The following is a 10,142-nucleotide window of genomic DNA, read 5'->3' on the forward strand; positions in this document are numbered from 1 at the left end:
AGAGGCCAAAAAGAGTTACAGGCTGTTCCTTCTTTGAGGTGACTCAGCCAGAGATCAGTAGTAGTCTCTCAGAGATCCTCCGCATGATGTCCCGCAAGGGACCATCGACCAGCCAGAAATGGATGGATCGCAACAGCCGTGTGGCCCCTGCCCTCCCGCCCTCGGCGCAGGAGAGATGCCGGAGGAGCGGGAGGGAGGGCTGGGTGCTGGCAGCGCTGGGCACCGGGTCTGCAGGGAAGCCCCCACACCAGGGCGGGGGGAGGTCCTGCAGCTAGTAGAAAATACAATAAGTAATAACAATCATAACATGAGGAGGGGGATCCAATACGTAGAAGGCTTTTCAATTCATTGCCATACATCGGTCCATAAGAGTTTATTTTTCCCCTGTGCTTAAGCACGTAAATACTTTGTAAAGTTTGAGACAGGGACTGGATTGCTGCTCTGAACTGTGTTTTGTTTTGAGAAGAAAAACAAAAAGCTTACTCAGAATACGGCCGTGGCATCCATTGCTTACATCATTGACCTTACTGAACGAATGAGTTGAACAAAAGGAACAGTGCTGCAGCAGGGCAATCCGCCCCGGCTCCGGCAAACCCCACCCGACCACTTCTGTTCCCAGCTCTGTGTACTCTCTGTGACTGCTCCTCATGTTCAGGCAGATGGGAGGTGTGCACACGCCTGTTAGCACATGTAATTGTGCATTTTGGGTTGTTCAACTGAACAACAGATATTCACAAATTTGAAAGCTAGAGATTCCTTTAGTTTTGCAACAAAAGAATCCCAATACTATTAGCAGATGGGTACCCCAGGAGTAACGTAGCCACGTTCCTTCATGGGGAAGGGAATGACTCTTATCCGGATTCATTCTCTGTGTACTGTGTATGATCGCAACAGCAATTATTATATATGCATTTTTTTTTCCATATTGAAAGGAAAACCTGCAGTCTCTTGCCCCCTGCAGTTTTTAGTGAATACTGTACATAAATGATTTATTTCTTTCTTTAGAAAGGGCTTTGCTCTGCGCGGCATCTGTCATCTTGGGATTTCCCCCTCCCCCTCTTGCAGAAAGGTAGCTGGAAGCTGTTTGACTCAATCTGAGCACAGCTCAAAGTCGGTTGTATTAATTCCATCAAGCTTCATCTACTCTTTAACATTCTCTTTCATCTGGTGAGGACCTTCATTAATATGCACCCTTTGTGATTAAGGTAGCACTTACAGGACCATCACAGGATAATGTGCAGATTACTGCGCTTCAGAAATACTGCCCTGTCATTCGTCCGTGAAATTCAGCTTTCTAGAGTTTTTCTAAAAAGTACTTAAGGTAATAAAAAAAACCTTTTTGAATTACCTCTTTATTTTTAATCAAGAAAAGCCATGCTAACAACTGCCCTCTAACATATGAGCTCTTAATTTGCTGTGGCACGAAGATGGGCAAAGGAACAAGATTTCAACTGAAAGAGGGGGCAACAAAAATTAAGATGGATCAAATAAGCTAACCTATAAAAAGTCAGAAACCCAGCGGGATAGTAAGGTCCATTGCTGGTAGCTCTTCTTAAGGGGAGAAATAACCGTGTTACACTACTTACCACATAGTAATAACTGTTAGGAAATGCTGTGAACTTTTATTTATTTTTATTTTTATTTTTTAAACAAAGTTCAAAGTAGCATTCTGAAATAGAGTGAACTTCTGCGTAAAGGTCAAGAAAATGCAGTTGGTGGTGTGAGATGAAAGGCAAAAATAAAATGGGTAACAGGACAGAGAAACTTTGGAAGTAGATGATGTATCAAAGGAAAGAACAACAGAGGTCAATAAAGAAGAAGATTAAAGTAGGATAGGAAAAGTAATCAGAGAAGGTCTCAAGTGAAAGCTGTTGGAGGGTAAACTACATATTGCAGAGAAGGAAGTCTTTGAATCGTTAAGTACACCACCTAGTGTAGTCATGCCTTTTCTGATGGTCAAAACTGCGCTCACTGAAGTGAGTACAAAGATTTCAGCAGATGCAGAACTGAGCCTACAAAGAGGCTCAGCAGCATCACCACTGGCAATGGCAAGTGTCACCCACTGGGGCTTTTGTGATCACAAAGAAGAGCTGGAGAACTGTCACCAGCACAAAGCACACGCAGCTCAGCCGTGCACGGCTCATGGGAACCCCCTTTTCCAGGCGTGCCGTTGCCAGAGGACCTGGAGCCAACCCACCGGGTGCTGGGACTCCTGTGGGGAGGTGGGGAGGTACGTAGGGCAGCTCATCGCAAGCCTGCGAAATGCTTTGGTGTATGATCACGTCTGCGTGTCTTGCAGAGAGAGACATCAAAAAGAATGGGAAGATAGGAGGCTTATCAGCACATCAAAGTGGAAGGTGGTGCTAATACACCTGCACTGAGGTTGAAAGCAGGATTGCTTGTTTAGTGAGCAGAATACGGAGAACCTAACTTTATTCCAGGATAAAGTAATATTTATTTCAGTTATTTAGCAATACAGTTCTATGCCGAGTGGAGGCCAGAGCAAAGGATCAGGGCTGGGATGTGGGAACACGCTATGAGAACAGACCTTTCAGGAATGTGGTGGCATGAATTGCAGTTGAACCAAGGAAGGAGCTTTGTATGCAGAGAAGGACCCTTGTATACGGGATTATTTTTTTTTTCCCCTGCCCACTGTGCCTGTAAAAGGATAATTCTGGCTTTACAGAATGGCCTATCCCCTCTGTTGGAGGGTGGATGACTGCAAGGGTGTAAGGAAGCAGTAGTTCAGGACTCCCACGAAAGCTGAGACCTAGCCCTATACCTGTTCACCAGGAGTGTTAGAACATGTTGGGTAGACAGACAACTTCCAGAATGCTGACCCGGAGAAGAGAGGAGAACAAAACAAAAATGACTAGGAGGACGGGATTATCTGTAAGCAACAGACAAAAGCGGGGTTCAGCTGGGACCTTGCAGGTTTAAATGCCTTCTCCTGCATGTGGACAGGCACATGGGGCCTGACCTCCATCACTGCTGCTGGTGAGAGATGGGCTGGAGGTGAGCTTCATGCTGTGTGTGTGCACAGTGATGCCTTGAGCTGGAGACTGTCCAGAGGGGCCCAGTCTCTGTGGCTGAGAGGTTAGGAGAAAGGAAGGAGAGAGAAACAGACGTGGCATAAGAAGTAGAGAAAGCAAGATGTTGAATGTTAGGGAAGAACCAAAGGTAAGGTGGGAAGTGTGGCTGCAGTTCCCCTTCTCAGACCATATGGGCTACTTGGACCTGGGAATTACTTTCTTTGCTCTTAACTGCAAATGTCTGTGTTTGTGTAAAGTATCATTTATGGGGCAATTCCATCGTTTTTGTAAAGATTTGCACATCACATTTGCATTGTATTGTTTGCACACCAATCCCATGTAGTTGTCCCTCCTGCATTTAAAAATGTCAGATATGTTACAGCTGTAAACAAATATTGAACATGTAGTAACTACTAGCTTTGCTAAAACCCCCATTTAATAATAGGACTGCATGCTATTGGTTCATGGCAGGCATATTAGCAAATGCTTGAAGGATGTGCAGAAATAGTAGAAGGCAGGAAAAGTTTTTGGAGTGAAAATTAAGTACTGTTTTTAGGGTCTTCAAAAAGAGTGTGTTGGCAGTGGATAACGGTTGGTGTTGAGGAAAAGGAGGGTTGCTATGATAACATTAGGCCCTACTGGCTGGGGGAAGCGAGGGGGCAGAGAAAGAAGTGGATTAAAGGAATTTCTTCCCACAGGAAAAGGGAGCTTCACTCTTGAAGGGGAACCAGGGAGTGGAGTAGGGCAAGGAAGGCTTATTTATGCTTTTGAGGATGACGACCAGCCCAAAGAGGGGAAACAAAGATACTGCCACAGCTTTATGTGTGTGGAGGGAGTGTACCACTGTCTTGAGGGGTGGCAGGGCCTCCAAGAAGCTCTAGAGAGTAGGTGGGACTTGGTCAAGAATTGTATCATCTTGCAGCACTGCTGAAAGCAGTATCCACTGTTGGGGGTGCTTTCTGCCTCAGAAAAGAGAGCAGGTTGTGGAACAGAAGAAACATGGTTATCTCAAGCGGGACTGGAAAGCTCCTCCATGAATCACTGTGCTTCCCACTTGGAACTAGGGCACGTGATAGCAAAAGATGCTCTGATGAGAAATGTGGAGATATACCTTCTCTCTTACTAGCATCGACTTCTTCCTCTCTCATCAACCTTTCCTTCCCCTGTCCTCTTTGCCAGTTACTCTATTGCCTGTTTTATCCCCTCTATTGTCCCTGTCTCAGGTCTCACACACGAAGCCTCATCTTCTTCAGTATCATAAGATGGGATTGGAGTAACGAGGGGTTTGAAGAAGCAAGATAGAAGCCAGAGAAAAAAATACTCAGTTGAAGAAGGAGCACCATACTTGTTGTCTTGTGTAGTGTTCTTGTTCAATGAAATTAACTGTACATTCCCATAATTAATTCCTTTTTCTTGCAGTTACATCAATTAGCATATAACACAGATAAAGCGAAGAGACAGTGGTTGGTATTTTGCCTTCAGCAGCCAGCAGTGCGATATGTCAAGCCATCAAATTGTCTATGTGCTGGAGATAATTTCTCCCTTTGAAAAAAAAGTGCCCACCATTAAGGCACTAGCAAAGAAAAATGAGCCAGAAGTTTAAGGCAAAGGGGCAGTGCTTCAAATGTACATTTTATGCTGCTAAAGAGATCCACAGCACTGTGACCAAAATCCCATTAAATGGAACACTTTCTATTTAAATCTCCCCATGACATGTTTCTGGTGCTACTGTACCAGGGAGGCGCATAACTGTCAGGCTTAGAGGCTGCTCTTCTTTTCTTCCTCCAATGGCTCCGCCGACTCAGGCTGTCACTTCCACTTCAGGATCCCGGGCTAAGCGCCAAACCTCTGGGCTGAACAACACCTTACCTCTGACCGCCGCTGAACCCCTTAACTTGTGTGCATAACCCAGCAGGACATTAGCAACTCAGTGCTTGGGTCAGAAAACTCAAGAGCTCACAAAGGAAATTGCGATGCCGTTTCTCCTTCCCCTGAGCCTCCGGGGGCTGTCAGCTCTGCCGTGTCCCTTGTGGGATGTCCCTCATGGGGTGAGCTCCAGCACAGCGTTATTGACAGGTGCATGGCTTGTCGTTCCCGGCTGGCAGAAAGGCCTCTGCAGCATTAACCTGGCCAACACTGAGATGCCAGCAATAACTCAAACCGCACCCAGTTCTGGGCTCCCCAGCTCAAGAAAGATGAGGAACTCCTAGAGAGAGTCCAGAGGAGGACAACTAAGATGATGAGGGGACTGAAGCATCTCTCCTGTGAGGAAAGATGAGGGAGCTGGGCTTGTTTAGCCTGAAGAAGAGAAGACTGAGTGGGGATCTCATCAACACTTAAAAATGTCTTAAGGGTGGATGTCACAACGACAGAGCCAGACTCTTCTCGGTGGTGCCCAGCGACAGGACAAGGGGCAATGGGCACAAACTGAAGCCTAAGAGGTTTCAATTGAATATGAGGAAAAAATTCTTTACTTTGAGGGTGACAGAGCACTGGAACAGGCTGCCCAGGGGGGTTGTGGAGTCTCCTTCTCTGGAGATATTCAAAACCGGCCTGGACGATGTCCTGTGCAACCTGCTCTAGGTGAACCTGCTTTAGCAGTCGGGTTGGACTAGATGATCTCCAGAGGTCCCTTCCAACCCCTGCCATTCTGTGATTCTGTGAAACAAGTTTTTGGTTGCTGCTTTTACAGTCACCTGTTGGGCGTTTGAAGCAAGCTGCAGCTTCTGACCTGCATGGGCCAGAGCTTCTCACCACTCAGGGCAGCAAACTGGGCTGATTTACAGTTAAAGTCTGCATTCGCCCACTATTAACATCTCTCATTACCTGAAATACCACACTTAGCTTGCTTTTGAGGGCTGATCACAGAATCTTGGATACACTTAACGCTGGTTTACATTAAACGCTTGTTGTGAAATGCTTTTAATAATCCCAAGTGCAGAGCACTCAGGGTGGAGTGTAGGAGCTGGTTCAGAGGAGCAGAGAAAAACTTGCTTAGCTGGATCTTAATAGATTGTCACCCCAAGCTCCCCGGTTATTGACGATGTTACAAACAAAAGTATAAGAGAAAGAAGGAATGTAAATGATAAAATAAAGTCTAGGAGTCCTACTTTGTCCACTGAGAGGCTAAAATATTCCTCCTTTTACATTCCGTATAGGAAGGACAGATTTTTTGCTCCCAGTTCAAGTGTTTTGATGCAATCATAATTTCTACAATGCAGACAGCTATTGCACTGTTTTCATGTTTACTTAGTTTGTAAAGTATATGGAAAACTCATTAGATTTGGGAGTCCTCCTAGAAAGAACTAGCGGTAGCCAGTAGCTCAACCAGAGCTGTTCTTTTAGTTAGGAATATTTTTCATTTTTGCATGTTGGGTTTGGTTTTTCGTGTCTTGGACTTGGATATTGATTGAACTTTACTTTTTGAAATGGCTTGATCGGTTGTCTTAGTCTTGGTTTTCTTGCTTCATCCCAGCACGTTAACCACACTGCAAAAGGGAATAACTTTCAGGTAACTATTCAGTGTCTATCTAAAGTATTTTTACTCCCTTCTTGCAGTTTACAGTGGACATCACAGTTACTGGCAGCAGTGGTAACTTCCTTGGAGGTCTCAGAAAGGACGCAAAGACCTAAATTACCAGGTAAGTACTAGCTCCAAGGCGGCTGATTTTCCATATCAATCTGTAGTCACATTGGGCAATGCAGAAGTCTGAATTAATGTTCAGGCCCCTAGCATCCTTCCTAGCACTTGCTACGTAAGAAGTAAGCTTGGCTAAAATCCTCCAAAACCCACAATCCCAAATAAACTAAGAGAAATAATATATTTAAAGGCAAGAGCACGTTAAAATGCAGTATCTATCGGGTATCTGAGCCTATACTTTGTCGCAAATATTTTTTAATAATTTTCCTGGCCAATATTACTATTTATCAAAGCTCTCTTTTGTTTAAGCAAGGGCTTCCTGCCTCACAGCCTGCCTGCGTGGTCCTGCCGTGCAGCCATTATGCTGAATTTATGACTCAACAGTAATTACGGTGCCAAACCCAACCAGCTGCTGTTTAAAAAAGATCCCCCCCCCAAAAAAAAGAAACAAAACCACTGGATTGTGCCTAACAATGCAGAATTAGATGGTAGAGGACAGGGAAGCTTTATTCAAGCGCTAATGTTCCACTGAACTAGCAGGGACCCTGGGAATGAATGGCAGAGTAAGTAGCACGTTGAATAAATGTCTCCTCCAAGTTTGCTCCATTGTAAGAGCCCTTCTCGGTGTACAGTGTTGCCACAGTATAAGGCACGCAGAGAGCCAAATGCTCACTTAGAGTGAACAAAAGCCCGTCTCCCGCTGTTGCTTAATGCTGTAACTTTTATTAGCAGCAAGTGACAGCAGTTTAGCCTCCCTTCCTTTTTCTAGATGATTACATTCTTAAGCCGATTGACTGTGTTGACTAAAGGCAGCTGTTGATCCACACTCGTTCCTCTTACACACACAATGGCGCAGGAAGAAAAGAAACGCCAGATTTTGTGTGTTCAGGAGAAGCTTAAGATTTTGATTGCCTGAACAGAGGTGAAAAATCAGTTGCTGTATCAGGAGCCGAAGATCCCTAAGGGCACAGTTTCCACATGCCCAGCAAAAGCAGGTGGGGCTGCTCTGAGTTTGGGACCCCAGGGCTGAGCCTCCCTCCTAAGGTCCCTTTCCCTTCCCTCTTGCCCCAGACATGGGGGGAAGTATGGGGAAGGGGAGCACAGCAATAGTATGGATTTGGTTGGATTTGGGCTGCTAAGTCACTAAACTTATAAAGGGAAAACCCTACCAAGAAGTGGGAGGATTAGTGAATCAACTATAAATGCAGCCTGCAGCCTTCACACACAGTTAAATCGAGCTGTGTAAATGGAATTTGTTTTCTTTTTCTTGTGGGTAGTGGTTGTTAATACCTAGATCTGTTTCCACCACCAAGTCCAGGCAGGTGCTTTGCCCCACGCTCAGAGGACCCTCCGGACATCCAAAGCGGTAGCTGCCTTTTTTGCCTTAGGGATGCAACGCCAGTGGCATGGGGATAGGGATGGTGTCGAACGTTCAGTTCGCTGAACTTGCATGCCATCCTTTGAGCTTGCAGACAGCACTACAAGCTGTGTGGATAGCGTTGGGAAAGGATTCCTCATAACTGCACAATAGCTGAGAAGCTGGTTCTTGCAGAGGAACTCCCTTTTAAGTAACTTGTCTGTGCGAATTGGCACAAAATTTTACCCAGGAGAAAAGATGACAGTGGAAGTGGTGTTGCAGCTATAATTACTCAATTAAGCTTTTTTTTTTTTTCCTCAAGGAAAAACATGTCTTAGGTATCACCTTATCTGGTGTAAAATGATGGGGAAAAACCCAGTCTCTTTCTGCAAATATTTAGGAGACAAGTTTCCTGTCTCAGCCCCTGTTGGGTCCAAAGCACAGTAAACACATCAGTTAAAGGTAAAAGGAAGAAGTTCCTTTTGTTGCGCTCCTTCTTCCTAGAAGGAAAGACCAAACAACAAATGAGAAATGCTGGCATCCTTACTATCTTTTGCGCCTCTCTCTCTGCACATACCTAAGCTCCCATTCATATTTGCGTGACATAAGATGATTTATGCAGCTGAAGCATTGGCCAGACAGACCGCTTGTAAACTGCTGGAAAAGCTGCTTGATTCTGCCTTGTGCAGTGTGAAAATGGATTTATGTACAGTGGGAGAACTTAACAGGGATGACAATTTGATAACTGACATTGTTACGGTAATTTAATAAGAGGAGAAAACCTAGACTAGATCTCAAAAGCTTGAGTAGACATAGATAATAGCTCACTGGTAAACCATATCCTGAGCAATGGAAGTGCTGCCAGTGTGCTGTCAAAGAAGGAAATTCTGTTCAGTAATGAAACAAGACACATTAGGGAAGCAGGTGGCTTTCAAGGTGGCAACAGAAGTATGGGTGTGGGGCTGAGCTGGAATAAAAGGGTTGAAAGGGTCAGGGTCCAATGGACTTAGCACCAAGGAAATGGAAAGACGCTTTATTTTTGTGAACGTGCCAAGAAGTTGCTTGTTTTAGAAACATTTTGGAAAATCCTGCACCCATTGATGGAGCAGTATGGGAAAATATGGTACTTTTAAATTAAAGCCACCAGTGCCTGACCATAATTCATACAAATCTGTTTTCTGTATTTCGTGTGGGTATTTTTTCCCCAGCAGAGGACAGATGATACAAGGTCAGACGGTCTGTAAGTCAAAACCATATAAAAGGATTTAAAGCTCAGTTCTACTGCTTCTCTTCACAGCACCTTCAACCCACCCCCAGTGTCTTCAGAACAGTCCACCAACTGCTACATTACCTCCATTAAAAGAAATTCAAGCTTACCTACAGCAGCCCACTTAGAACACGTCTGTTAAAGCTGCTTCTCAGTGATGAGCTGTTCCTTTCCAAAAACCTAGGCTAAACCAGCAGCTGTACTTCTCAGGTAGGGATGGTGCCTCTTACACGATCGCTCTGCTCTCTTACCCAGGACAAACCAGAAATGAATTATAGCTTCAGCTGAAGCTAAAAACCCCAAATAAACTGGCTTGTCTGGACTCCAGGGCACGGGAGCTGAGTATGCAAGACTTACCTGGGTCACTTTTGGGGTGGCCCTGCCCCTTGCAGCCACTGCTGTGTTTAAACGCACCCCACCCCCCTTGCTCCTCACCCCTTTCCAAGCCGCAGCGATTGTGCCGCCCACGTGAACCTACATACAGCTGTAACCACTTCAACGCGAAACAAGAATCCCCACGACGACAGAAATATCTATTTCGTCATTCAGAAGGAGCTGCATCTATTTATTTTGGTTATCTCTACCAGTAGGTGTCATGATACAGCAACCTGTGAAAATTCTTGGTGTAGTAGGAGATAAAGTGGTTAAATAAACACTAATAATTACGGAATTTTATTTAAATTATTGGATGTCAGTGGTTAAAAGGATGGTTAATTTCGCTAGGTGCTACCGCACAGACATTAGATCCCTTCTTTTGGATCCGCTGCATATAAAAACCTCTGTCACTACCGAATTGATTTTTTTTTTTTTTAATGCCTGTGTAATATACCTGTTTCCCTTGTTCCA

General features: G+C 44.8%; 1 protein-coding gene across 4 annotated transcripts in view; it reads left to right on the top strand.

Moving 5' to 3' along the window:
* LOC118452342 overlaps positions 1 to 9,890 on the top strand; it is a 14,769-nt gene extending 4,879 nt beyond the window's left edge. For all 4 annotated transcript variants that reach the window (XR_004842099.1, XR_004842098.1, XM_035894947.1 and 1 more), the window contains 2 exons: positions 6,591 to 6,673; positions 9,327 to 9,890. Coding sequence is in view for 2 of the 4 variants with exons in the window: in XM_035894948.1 (XP_035750841.1) it covers positions 6,591 to 6,673; positions 9,327 to 9,424 (181 nt within the window). In the remaining 2 variants the exon portion in view is untranslated. The remainder of the gene's footprint in view (positions 1 to 6,590; positions 6,674 to 9,326) is intronic.
* The last annotated feature ends 252 nt before the right edge of the window (positions 9,891 to 10,142 follow it).

Source organism: Egretta garzetta, unplaced genomic scaffold (genome assembly GCF_000687185.1).
Source record: "Egretta garzetta isolate BGI_Z169 unplaced genomic scaffold, ASM68718v1 scaffold35, whole genome shotgun sequence".
Taxonomy (NCBI): Eukaryota; Metazoa; Chordata; class Aves; order Pelecaniformes; family Ardeidae; genus Egretta; species Egretta garzetta.